The sequence below is a fragment of the Mus pahari genome, chromosome 3, assembly GCF_900095145.1.
Source record: "Mus pahari chromosome 3, PAHARI_EIJ_v1.1, whole genome shotgun sequence".
In the NCBI taxonomy this organism is placed as follows: domain Eukaryota; kingdom Metazoa; phylum Chordata; class Mammalia; order Rodentia; family Muridae; genus Mus; species Mus pahari.
The window spans coordinates 76,353,293-76,365,875 of record NC_034592.1 but is presented as its reverse complement, the minus strand read 5'-3'; the positions used below and the strand labels follow the sequence as shown (position 1 = coordinate 76,365,875).

The window sequence follows — 12,583 nt, the reverse complement described above, 5'->3', positions numbered from 1 at the left end:
AGGCAGGCAGATCTATGTGAGTTCAAGGCCAGCCATGACTACATATTGAGATTCTGTCACATGCACACAAAAGGATTTTTCTGGGGTTGTTGCTCAGTGGTAGAGTGTTTACTTAGTATGCAAAACATTAGGGGTACCATGATGGCATACATAAATTACCAGGTGTGGTAGTATACACTGGTAATCCTGGCACCTGGGGGGTAGAAGCAGGAGTTCATAGCCAGTTACTGCTCTTGCTAGGCTGGGTGCTCTTCTGTCCCATCATATCCATTGATGACAACATCTATTTTTGTTTCTGCAACTACTTCCAAGCCACTAAATAAATAAGTATTATTTATTTAATGTGTATGGGTGACTTTTCTAAGAGAGATAATATAGATCATATATATATATACATATATACACACATATACATACATACACACACACACACATATATATATGTATATTAAAGAGAAAAAAAATATATAGAGAAAGATGGATACTTTTCTGTATGTACATCTGTACACTTGAAGTTGGCATCAGACAGTTGTGAGCTGTCATGTGGGTGCTGGGAATTGAACTCAGGACCTTTGAAGGAGCAGTGAGTGCTCTTCACCATTGAGCCATCTCTCCAGGTGCATGTATGGATGTTTTATTTGCATACATGTCTGTGTACCATGTGCATATGTGCCGTTGGAGGTCAGAAGAGGGAATGGGATCTCCTGGAACTGGAGTTACAGATGATTGTGAGCTAACATCATAGGTGCTAGGAAACCTATGTCCTCTGAAAGAGTAGCCAGTGCTCTTAACCACTGAGTTGTCTCTCCAGCCCCTCTTCTCTTGATCTTCTCTTTTTTCCTTCAAAACTGTCTTAAAGCTGTGCATTGGGCACAAAGTATAATCCTAGCACTTCAGGTTGAGGAAGGATTGGAGATTTTAGGATTCCTGGGCTACACAGTATAACCTCTGTCTCATAAAAATCAAGACCTGTTTTGAAATTAGGAAAAGCCTAATTCAATTCTATCACACAAAACCAAACCAAACCAAAACAACAAAAAAAAACCTGTTAGATTTGTTTTGAGTGGTATGGTCTAGGGAATGAAGGTTTTCTTTCCTTCCCCTTCACACCAGTGACTTTCTATCCAAGGCTTTGTTATGCATGGATAGAGGAAGAGTAGTAGTGGGGCCACTTCAGAGCCTAAGTCCTTTGTTGTTGTTTACCGGAGGCTTTTTGTTTTGTTATAGTTTTATGTCTTAGGTTAATGTCTAAACAAGGTTGCTTGGCAATAGTAGCAAACACCTCCAATCCCAGCACTCGGGAGGCAGAGGCAGAGGCAGGTGGATTTCTGAGTTCGAGGCCAGCCTGGTCTACAGAGGGAGTTCCAGGACAGCCAGGGCTACACAGAGAAATTGTCTTGGTAGAAAAAACAAACAAAACAACAATAACAAAAGAAGATCCAACCCCCCTCCCCAGCATCCTTCCTCCAAAAGATCTGAACAAGGCTGATGGGAACATTTGTTAAGAGCCAGAGGTGCTCAGTCGTTAAGACCGTGCCTAGCGGGCTGGTGAGATGGCTCAGCAGGTAAGAGCACCCGACTGCTCTTCCAAAGGTGCAGAGTTCAAATCCCAGCAACCACATGGTGGCTCACAACCATCCNAAAAAAAAAAAAAAAAAAAGACCGTGCCTAGCATGCACAAAGGTTCAGCCCCAGAATTACACAAATAAACAAACCACAAAACAAAAATGCCCAAGTTGGTATCACCTTAAGAAACTGCAGGATGCAGGAAAGGAGCTAGAGAGATGGCTCAGCAATTAAAAACAATGCTGTTCTTTCAGAGGACCTGAGTTTAAGTCCTAGTACCTACATGCTGGCTCACAACTGCCTCTACCTCTTCTTCCAGTGCCCTCTTGTGGCCTCTGCAGGCACTAGGTAAACTTATAGTATACTTATATACATACAAGCAAAATACTCACACATATAAGAAATAAATCTTTACCAGGTGGTGGTGGTGCATGCCTTTAATCCCAGTAGTTTGAGGCCATCTGGATCTACAGAGCAAGTTTCAGGACAGCCAGGAGTACATAGGGTGAGACAGTATACAAAAATTGGTTTTAAAATATCTTTAAAATAAAAGAAGAAAGAGAAGGCCAGGTGTGGTGGCGCACGCCTTTAATCCCAGCACTTGGGAGGCAGAGGCAGGCGGATTTCTGAGTTCGAGGTCAGCCTGGTCTACAGAGTGAGTTCTAGGACAGCCAGGGCTACACAGAGAAGTCTTTTGACAATTAAAAACACTTTTATGTATAAATGTTATGTGTGTGCCCATACCCTCATGCCACAGTGGGCAGAGTTGGTTTCCCCTCCCACTACATGGACTCTCGGGATCCAACTCAGGTTATCAGGCTTGGTTGGGGTCAGATGCCTGAGTGGTCTAGCCAGCCCTCATACTTGTCTTACATGCAGTATTGGGTTCTTCTTGACTTATGAGTGGTTATAAAGAGAAAAATATGCACATACACATACATATGTAGTCATACACACTCACTGTGTGTGTCTATAGTCCAGAAGAGGGCACTGTATCACCTGGAAACTCAGAAATCCGCCTGTCTCTGCCTCCCAAGTGCTGGGATTAAAGGCGTGCACCACCACGCCCTGCTTTGCAGTTTCTTAAGATGATACCAACTTGGGCATTTTTGTTTCGTTATTTATTTATTTTTTTGGTGGGTTTTTTTTGTTGTTGTTGTTTTGGCAATTCTGGGGACTGAACACTTGTGCATGCTAAGTAAGATCTTTACCACTGAACACCTCTGGCTCTTAACACATGTTTTCCCATTATCCTTGTTCAGACTTTTGTTTTTTCAAGACAGGGTTTCTGTGCAGACCAGGCTGGTCTGTGTGAGAGATTCTGGGATCAAACATACAGCCTTGTGTATACTATGTAGGTGCTCTGCCCAGAACTGGATATCCAGCCCTAAAGAATACTTTGTGTGTGCAGGCTTGACAGCAGGTGTCTTTCTCAGTTATCCTCCATCTTATTTTTGAAACGGTTTCTCACTGAACCTGGAACCCACTGATTTGGCTGGAGTAGATAGCTAGCAAGTTCCGGGCATCCTGTCTCTACCCCCCAGCTGGAATTCTAGGTGCATGATGACAAGATTTGTATAGGGATGCTGGGGATCCAAACTCAGGTGTACTTGTACCAACCAAGTCTTCATCCCTAACTTCAAAAAATACATTCTGACTGACCTCTCTGTTTCCTAGGCGACCTGGCATTCACGGCACAACCTCATCGTTGTGGGCCGATACCCAGACCCTAATCTTAAAAGTTGTGTTCCCTATGAACTAAGGACAATAGATGTGTTTGATGGAAGCTCGGGGAAGATGATGTGTCAGCTCTATGATCCAGGATATTCCGGTATTACTTCGGTGAGACTTGGGCCCCCAGTGATGGGAGGAAGCAGGGGATGTCTGATCAGAATTAGTTCCCGTATACTGCCTCTGTAGGGCCTTCAACCCAGCTTCACACTGATACTCTTACTTTTGTAGCTCAATGAGTTTAATCCTATGGGAGACACACTGGCCTCTACTATGGGTGAGTAAAAGCAATTGTATCTCAAACTGTCTAAGCCTGACTCTATCCGAGGTTGCAGTGGAGGGTAAATTCACCATAGCTCTGCATTATTTGTCCCAGGACAGTGGGCAGTAAATATATCTGGGAGACAGCGGTATCTAGCCTAGGTCACCCATCTGGCTTTATTTTGGTCATGGCAATGTCAGTCTGTTAGTTCCCCAAGACAGCCCCAACCTCTGATACAGACCAGCAACAGAAGGGGTCACTCGGACTTCTTGTTTTTTCTAGGTTATCATATTCTCATTTGGAGCCAAGAGAAAGATGGGTCACAGAAAGCTCATGAAAAACTATGAAGATGGTGTGGGACAGCAATACTGGACCCCACAGATGAGAACACATTCTGTGAGGAGTGGCTGTTTGTTAATAGGCCAGAAGTACCCAATTCTTAGGTTTGGGGCAGGGACACTTGTGAAGAGGGATACTGTGGGACTAGGATACTGACATGTTACTGCTCTAGATTTTGCTCCAGAAAATTAAAGGGTAAACCAACTACCCTCAGGGTCCCAGCTGTGTCTAGCCTGGAGGCCAAGTTTATGCTAGAGCCAAGGTACTTTTCTTTTTTGTGATGTATAGGAGCAGAATAACCAGAGAATTTTTAAATTCTTATGTTCAATTTTAGCATGGCCAATAAAAGCATATCCTTTGTATCTAACTAAAAACCCAAAAGCCCAGCGGGGTTTCTGAGTAGATCCAGTACTGACCTGGTAAGAGTGCTCCTTGCATGTCAGAAATGGGGAAGGGAAAAAAGGCACAGAACCAGCACTCACAGTCAAAACCTTCATTTCCTCGGAGCTACTTCAGCCCTTAGGGGCCACAGTCAAGGTGTACGGTTCACCGGCTGCATTTACTTCACGTCCCTGAAGAGTCCAGCCCAGCTGAGGAGAGTCACCTCATGATTCCATGTGTTTCACTCCTACCTGTGTCCTCCCACTGTCATCCAGGTAGAGCCCAAGTATCCTTCAGACCTGCCTGCGGTTGGCACTGACGGTAGCCTCAGCCAAAGGGTGACTTTGCTGTTGGATGACCCGAGTTCTTGATAGCCATATTTTATACTCCTAGTAATTTGCAGTTTTTGCCTCTAAAAAAGTACCAAGGGACAATGTCCTCCAAGCCATTTGCCAAAGATGTAGGCTAGAAGATAAAGAGCAAGGCTTGGTGGAAGAGCAAGGCAGATCCAGTACCAGCTCCTTCAGGTTTTTGTGGGCTTTTTTGTTGTTTTGTTTTGTTTTTTAGTCCCAGGTCTTGAGTGAAACCTGAATGCTTGTCAGTATCTCAAGTCCTTAGGGAATATAGAAGAGGCAAATCCCATTTAGAGAAAGCCAGTGTCCAACAGAGTACATGGTAAACATCAGGCATGAAGATGGTGAGCCCCAGGTGTCATGCACCCAGCCGAGCCTCACTCATTCATTTGGGCGTAGGTAATCAGGAAAGCTAACCCTGTCCCTGGGCTGGGATCAGCAATGGTCAGGAGCGAGGACTCAGCCCACCTCTCCTAGGAGGCAGAGGGAAGGGGCCTGAGTGGTTGTCAAGCATGGTCTTCCCTGTCTGCAACATGGTGGTACCCAGGAGGCTGGGCCTGCATCCGGAAGAGGATGGTGAGGAGCAACACTATTAGAAGGAAGAGGATGGAGCCACAAACAGCCAATGCCACAATCACCTCTGGGCAGGGGAGAGGAAGAGAAAGGCAGCATTAGTATCCGTCCCACAAATGCAGAGCGCCTACCCCAAGCCAGGGACTGTGACAAATGGAAATACAGGGGTGGTCAAGACAGTCTGCTCTGGGACTCTGCATCCTAGAGAAGAGATCCAGTAAACAAGCAAGCACTCCATAGTAATGGCACCAAGATAAGTCAGAAATCACTGAGGAAATAGGACCAGACCTGGGGTCAAGAAGTAAAACATGAAGCCAGCCTGGTCTACAGAGTGAGTTCCAGGACAGCCAGGGCTACACAGGGAAACCCTGTCCTGAAAAAAACAAAACCAAAAAACAAAGAAGTAAAACAGATGAGAGCAGAGTCATGGAGTGGGGAAGGAGGACACGTCTGATAGGAGAGCAGGCTTCAGTTCTGGATTCAGCAAGATGGAGTATGAGTGCTGAGTATGCACTAGGAAGCAGAAGACATCCAGGCCAAGAGGGCAGGGCAGGGCAGGGCAGTCATGGTAGAGAACCTGGGTCTGGTGTGTGGTTAACACATGCACATTTTAAAAAACAAACAAACAAACAAACCAAACAGACATGGTCTCATATAGCCCAGACTGTCTCAAAATTGACTATGTAGTAGAGGATGACCTTGAACTTCTGATCCTCTTACCCCCACCTGAGTGCCGGAATTAGATGTGTACACTACCACACCCAGTTTATGCAGTGCTGGGAATTCAATTAAGGGGTTGTTCTTCCTTTAGTTTAGTTGGTAGAGCAAGTACCCTACCAACTGAGCTACACACCTAGCCTCAATTTATTTATATTTCTTAAGAAATTAACTCTGCTGTCTTGAGATTGGCGGGGGCAAGAATAGTTTTTGAGCAGTTCAGGCAAGAACTGATAGTATTAGTCTGGAGAGGCAAGAGCTCAACATACGAGAAGCAGAACAACTAGAATCTGCTGGTGGGCCGGGTGGTGGGGTATAAGGAAGAGAATGCCTAATGGTACACTGTGTGATTATGAGACTAATGTAGCATCCATTAAATTGACAATTGTAAGATGAACAAGTAGATCTGAGAAGAGAATGCTGTTTTTAGATACAACGTAGATGCCTCATGTGACATTCATGGAGAGAAGAGGCAGCTGGGGAAAGCCTAGCTCAGAAGTTATAAATCTAAGCATATTACAAAAAGTGGAACTTAACTTACCATACAGATGAGGTAGGAAAGCCATGAGGTTGGATGAGATCCTTGGGAGTCAGGACAGATAGGAAAGGGGATAGAGATAAGCCTCAGGCCATCCATTATTAGAGAAGGGGGAAAACAGTAAGGAATTTGTAGTAAGTAAAAAAAACTGAAGTCGTGAAAATGGTTGTTCCTGTATTGCAGTTTAGTCGGGGAGGGAATCTAGGACTTTATACATGCTAGCCATGGATTCTACCACTGAGCTATGTCTACAACACTTTAAAAAAAAAAATGTGTTTAAGGAAGAAATGGCAACTGCTGCTGAGGTGAGAGAAGCTGACTAGGAATTGATTATTTGGCAACAGCTTCATTGCAGCAAAAAGTGATACAAAATTGTTTAAGATCAAATCTGAGATAAAAAGTCCAAGGAAGTAAAGCCAGAATGTAGGCAGCTCTTTAAAGGATCCCTCAAAGAGATCAGAGAGAGAAAGTGAGACTACAGAAGTGAGTCTAAGAAGTCTTTGTTAAGCTTTGCAACGGAAGTTATCCAGAGGACAAGAGACCGTGATCCCAGCGAATGGGAGAAAAGACTGACACAGCTAAGTGGAGAGGTTGCACCTGAATACTATTTTACATAAGCAGGTAAGCTGATAGATGGGGCGGGAGAATGACAGTCCTCTCCTGGTAATGCTTATTTCTCAGTGATTAGAATATCACCTGAGGGTGAAGAATGGGAAGAGTACATAAATATGGTCTTAGGGTTAAGAAGGCTGTCCAGGGAAAGGCAGAAAGATGGCTGCAAATATATCTGCTCCCTGAAGATATCTGCATGTGATCTGAACTGTCCCGGGATATGATTAGTACAGAAGTGGGTGGCAGCTCACCTGTGTCTGCAGTATCATTTGCTAGCTGGCACTCCTTCTGCCAGTCCTTGGGTATGACAGGCTCTGTGAGGCGAAGGAAATCCTGCAGTGGGCAACGGTGAGGACAGCCAGGCAGGATCAGAGGCCAGGGTGCCTTCTTACTGTCATTCCGAAAGTACATCTCGACTGAGAAATTCCTAAGAGTTGACAGGAAGCAAGTTAGGGATGTTCACCATGCCCATAACTGAGTCTCTGGGTTTCCCTCAGCCATCCCAGTGCCTCTTTAGAAGACACCTGGTAGCCCCACTTACCCGTTATCTTCCTGGTACAGTTCAAATATGTGGCAGGAAGCATAGGGAGCTTGCTTCCCATTGTAGACATTCAGTGCCATTTGCAGAGCAACCAGGGTAGTGTCATGCTGTAAGGAGAAGGGCTGCTCATAAGATTGTTGCTCCTCCACATTCCAGGAACTGGATCGGGGGAAATACCCAATTCCTGTTTTCATACTTGTGTGTTGGGTGGGTGGGAAGGAGCGGGTGGGGGGGGGGATAGGGTTGAAGCTTACCGCAGAATAAACCAGAAGCTTAGGGAACTGAGAGGTAGTTGCCATTAGGGTCAGGTTCTTCAATATCTGAGCCAGCAGAACTCCTGAAGAAGAGAAATTTCAAGTGTCAGTGTCTTGACCATCACTGATCTGCTTCTCTCATCATATGCTAGTCTTAGAGAATTCTTCTAGTTCATGGGGACCATACTGGAATTCTATACCACCTACTCCTAAGAACTGTCATGTTTATAGAGAAGACAGATAAAGCAAGCTATTAGTATGTAAATACAGGTGTAGAAAGGAGTAGAAGGCACTGATCATGACTTAACAGTACGAACACAGTGTAAACTTAAGACTGCTTCACAATACACAAGATGTTGGTTTATGCCAGAGCACCTGCTGTATGCACACTTTGAAAACTACTGCATTCTCAAAGGTAATAGGATATGATGCCCTCTTCTGGTGTGTCTGAAGGCCGCTACAGTATGCTCATATACATAAAATAAATAAATCTTTAAAAAGAATGGCAGGCAGTTAGCACACACCTTTAATTCCAGCCCTTGGGAGGTAGAAGCAAGTACATCTCTGTGAGACCGGCCTGGTCGACACAGAGTTCAAGCTGGCTTGACCAGAGCTCCATAGAGTGAGGCCTGTGACTAAGTACAGACAACTGGGAGATGTGGGCAACTAGCGGGGATGGCCGGGAGATCTGGCTTTGAAAGAACAGAATTATCCTAGGCAGCATAGGTGTGAGGAGCTCCCACGGCAGATTTTCAGTGCTGGAGAGTTGTGAGGAAAGGGTGGTGGCATGCTGTCCTTGTCACTCACCCCCCTGAAGCCGGGCCTTCTGTACTTGTTCATGGATCCCGAAGAGGAAGAGGAAGCTGAAGTCCTTTAGCTGGCTCAGACGCTGCACGGTTTGGGGTGAGGCCCAGGGTGGCAGGAGCAGCCCATGGGTTTGCTGTGTATCGCAGCGGGCAGGTTAGCTCCCTAGGCCTAGGCCAGAGCCTCTCCAAGGGTGGGTTTCTTCCCCAGGTGGGGAAGGTGCCTGTGTGTATGAGGGAGGAAGAGGAGAGCGGAGAGGTGAGGCAGAGGGGCCACTGCAGCCATGGCAGACCGTGGGGCACTGGAAAGGAAGCTCAAGCATGAAGAGCACACTCAGCACAGAAGGAATCTCACCGCTCTGAGCTCTGGGTGGAGAAGGGATAGAGTGCTGACGACTAGTAAACCATTTCCCACTGTGAGGTTCTTTTTACCCATGAGGGAAGTTCCTAGGTTACATAAGCACGGGCTTGCTGGGCCTTCCCAGGGGGACGGTAGCATCAACTCAATGTGCTCTACTGCCCTAGAGACCCGGACCTGTTGAGGACAGAAGAGCAATCCCAACAGGCATCTTAGCTCACCTCACAAAAGAGTGTGTCATACACATTCCAGACGGTCTCTAGGGTCACGTTTGTAAGCCCTGTCTCATTGGCCACCATGTCCAGAAATTGCTGTAAAAAATGGATCAGGAGATCAGCACTGTTCCGGGGAAAGAGCAATTTGATGACCTATACCCGCGCCGCAACTCACTGCATTCTGAATACTTCTGTTCTGATACTCTGGTGTCTGCCGAGTCTCATTCTGCAGCTGCTCATAACGGGGACATGGACCCAAAGGAAACTTCAGCAACTACAAATTAAGGGGGAAAGAGGCAGAGAAAGAGTCTGGGATCAGCAGGCTCATAACCATAGTTGTTCCCTCACCACTTAAGAAGGGCTGGCCAGTCTTACCCTGTCTTCAGTGATGGGCACAGTGTGGACAGGGATAGGCTGCCACGAAATGTTAGGGATGAAGTGCTGAACTTCACTGGGAGGGAAGAGTCCAGCCAGGTTTGCCTCAGCGCTCATGAGAGTGCGATCAAAGTCTGTGCTTCGCACATAAACCTGTAGATTGGCCACACAACTCTGTGTGTAGTACTTTTGCTCCTTCCTCAGAGCCCCGGGGTAGAGCCTGTTGTTGATTACTCAGCACATTATAAACATGCACGCACACCCTCTCTGCTTCCTCCCTTCTCATCAAGGCCTCAGACATTCTGCTACAGGCTATCACCACTATATAAGGTAGTCTGTGGGAATGACTCTAGTTCAAACACTCTTTCCTGTTCTTCAAAAGCACTCATTTGGTAAACTATCTGGTCTGGGAGACTTCAATAACTGGTTTGTCTCCCATGAAGAACAGAGTCCTTGTCAGCCAGAGTAGTCCATCCCCATCCATACACATGGAGGCAGGATCTTAGTGTGTAGTTCTGTCCTAAAACTCACTATGGAGACCAGGCTAGCCTCAAACTCAGGAATCCACTAGCCTTTGCCTCCCAAGTGCTTGGATTAAAGGTATGTGCCTCTAATTCAGCTTGGTGTACACTTTTTTTTTTTTTTTTCCTTTTCTTTTGTCAAAACAGGGTTTCTCTAAGTGGCCCTGGCTATCCTGGAACTCAGAGATCTGCCTGCCTCTGCCTAATAAGTGCCGGGATTAAAGTTGTGTGCCACCACTACTGGTTTGGTACACACTCTTCATTCCAGAATTTGATAGGCAGAGACAGGAAAATCTCTGAGCTAAAGACTAGCCAGGGCCATAAAATGAGACCCTGTTTAAAAACATAAAAGCAATACCCTAGAGTCCAAATGGCAGATACCACTCCTCACCATACTCCCTTCCCTTTTATAAATGGGAAGAAGGGGAAAAAGGAACAGAGAGAGGTGGCTTGTGGAAAGGAAGAAAGAAAATAGGGAAGGGAAGGGCAAGCTCAGGGTAGAGCTAGGTCTTTAGGGAACAGTAATCTAGAGGATTGAGACAACTGTGGCTGAAAGCAGTAACCATAGAAACAGCTATCTCCACTGGGGTAAGCAGAGAACTACAGGAGCTAGCACATTTGCCAGTTTTCACTGCCCCTTTCCTGCTTTACCTCGGCTCTGTCCAGCTTATTAGACTGCTCTAATATAAGCTCCACTAAGGTAGAGATCATAACTCTATGGTATACCATCATAGGAAAAGCATTACCACAGTGCTTGGCCCTCAGGTGACAATATGTCTTGGACAAAATGCCTATTTATTGTTTCAGAGAAAGTACTTTATCAGACCCTTCCTCATGTCTGAGTTGGACCCCTGGTCAGTTTTGTCTTTTCCCAAGACAAGCAGAAACAATTCAGACTCCAGAGCAGTGTTCTAGACAGCTCTTAGATGTCTTGTCCAGGGACCAAAAGTTCAAGAGGGAAACTTGACTGCCCTGGCTCATCCTTAGATTCTCTGAGGTCAGAAGATAATCTAAAGATCCCAGTCCTCTTGCCAATCAAACTCCCAGCCTTACCTCTTGCCTGTGGTAAGAGGTGTTCAGAAAGCCATGGTAGCGTTGCCGCAGGGCCTGGCCCAGCTCCCAGTGCTGTAGCATCCCTTCCTGTGGGCAAACCTGAGAGTTAGGAAAGTCCAAAGAGGAGCTGGGCATGGTGGCCCATGCTTTTGATCCTAGCAGTCACTCTCTGAGTTCAAGGCCAACCTGGTCCAAAGTGGGTCCAGGACAGCCAGGGCTCTGTTACACAGGAAAACCCTGTCTTAAACCTCCCCCAAATCCCAACCCCTGCAAAAAAAAAAAAAGCCAAAGAGAGAGGATCTGCCACAAGTCCTATGGCATTTAGGCATTCTTCCCTTGGCAAGGAGTGAATTTGATTCCAGAAGTGGTCAGTTGTAATGATACTGTCCCAGGCACAGAGTTGTTAAGAAATCTGGTCATAGCCAGAGATGTGGCTTACTGTGCTTAGCATAGACAAGGTCCTGGGTTTAATTTCCAAAACCACAAAAACAAAACAACGAAATAGACATCTGGTCCATCAGAGCCCATGTGGGAAACTAGTAGTTTAAGGAGCCCCAGCTTCTTGTGCTCCAGATGTGATTCATTCTGTAGCATATCCCGAGACCTTGCAGGTTGGCTTCTGACCCACCTTGGTTAGCTGACCAAATCCCTGGGGCCATTTCTCTTCCTGATAGGGGTCCTTGGGATATGTCTTCACTGGTGACCGATCTCCATGTCGATACAGCTGAGCAAAGAAAATGGTTTGTCTACAGAATCAGAAGGGTCTTCTAGTTAAGGACAGGACCCACCTCTGCACATGTCAGGAAAGGAAATTTCACTCCATCTTTCTCTACTAAGCGATGAAAAAAGACCCCAGTTCGGGCGATGCAATGTAACCTGAGATAATAGGTAAAGCCCAAAAGCACAGGTAGAAGAGTAGTGAAAGCAACGCCTTCTGGGAAGGAAGTGGGCAATGGGACTGGGAAAACAAAGATCAAAGTCGTCTTTATGGGTGACTTTCAACCTTTTAACTAAATTCCCATCCTAGGGAATAATATATCCTACTCGGTCGTCCTGCCCTAAAAAAAATAGCCAAATCAATTTTGAATCCAGCGGCGCAACCCACGATGGGCCAGCGGCTTCCTAAAGCGGTTCTTTCTCCTCCTTGAGAAGTGAGACCCCGGCCCCAGAACACAAGCTCTGCCCCTCCCTCTACCAGCCGGCCTTTGCCCTTTCAGCTTCGGAGAACCCGTTGGTGACTCCGTCACCCATTACCAAGGTAACAAAGCGTAGACTCCGGGCCTGTATAGGTGGCATCACCGTTAGGCACATGCCAAGAAGGAACTGGAGAAGAGCCGCCCGGCTCCAACCAGTCTGTCTGCCGGCCATCACTGTTGTGGGCTGTGTAGCAA

At 46.2% G+C, this 12,583-nt stretch overlaps 2 protein-coding genes across 4 annotated transcripts in view; one reads left to right on the top strand and one right to left on the bottom strand.

The window, feature by feature from the left end:
* Ddb2 (damage specific DNA binding protein 2) overlaps positions 1–4,272 on the top strand; it is a 23,993-nt gene extending 19,721 nt beyond the window's left edge. For 2 of the 3 annotated variants that reach the window (XM_021195093.2, XM_021195092.1), the window contains 3 exons: positions 3,244–3,408; positions 3,529–3,574; positions 3,842–4,272. In XM_021195093.2, coding sequence (XP_021050752.1) covers positions 3,244–3,408; positions 3,529–3,574; positions 3,842–3,906 — 276 coding nt within the window. In that variant the 3' untranslated portion in view covers positions 3,907–4,272. The remainder of the gene's footprint in view (positions 1–3,243; positions 3,409–3,528; positions 3,575–3,841) is intronic. The other variant, XM_029536132.1, reaches the window with a different exon arrangement.
* Positions 3,711–12,583, bottom strand: Acp2 (acid phosphatase 2, lysosomal). Its single transcript, XM_021195094.2, has 11 exons — positions 12,447–12,583; positions 11,821–11,916; positions 11,193–11,279; positions 9,619–9,771; positions 9,419–9,517; positions 9,250–9,339; positions 8,675–8,807; positions 7,868–7,950; positions 7,614–7,720; positions 7,324–7,499; positions 3,711–5,272 (listed from the first exon to the last, which is right to left on the bottom strand). The coding sequence occupies exons 1-11, from the start codon at positions 12,558–12,560 to the stop codon at positions 5,139–5,141; spliced, it is 1,272 nt and encodes a 423-aa protein (XP_021050753.1). The 5' UTR covers positions 12,561–12,583; the 3' UTR covers positions 3,711–5,138.

Excerpts from the sequence above, each read along its gene's own strand:
- Acp2 (XM_021195094.2), bottom strand. The coding sequence starts at position 12,560 with ATGGCCGGCAGACAGACTGGTTGGAGCCGGGCGGCTCTTCTCCAGTTC. Across the intron at positions 11,280-11,820 it reads GATTTGGTCAGCTAACCAAG|GAAGGGATGCTACAGCACTG; the intron begins GTGGGTCAGAAG and ends GTTTGCCCACAG. Across the intron at positions 9,772-11,192 it reads CCTCTTACCACAGGCAAGAG|GTTTATGTGCGAAGCACAGA; the intron begins GTAAGGCTGGGA and ends GCCAATCTACAG.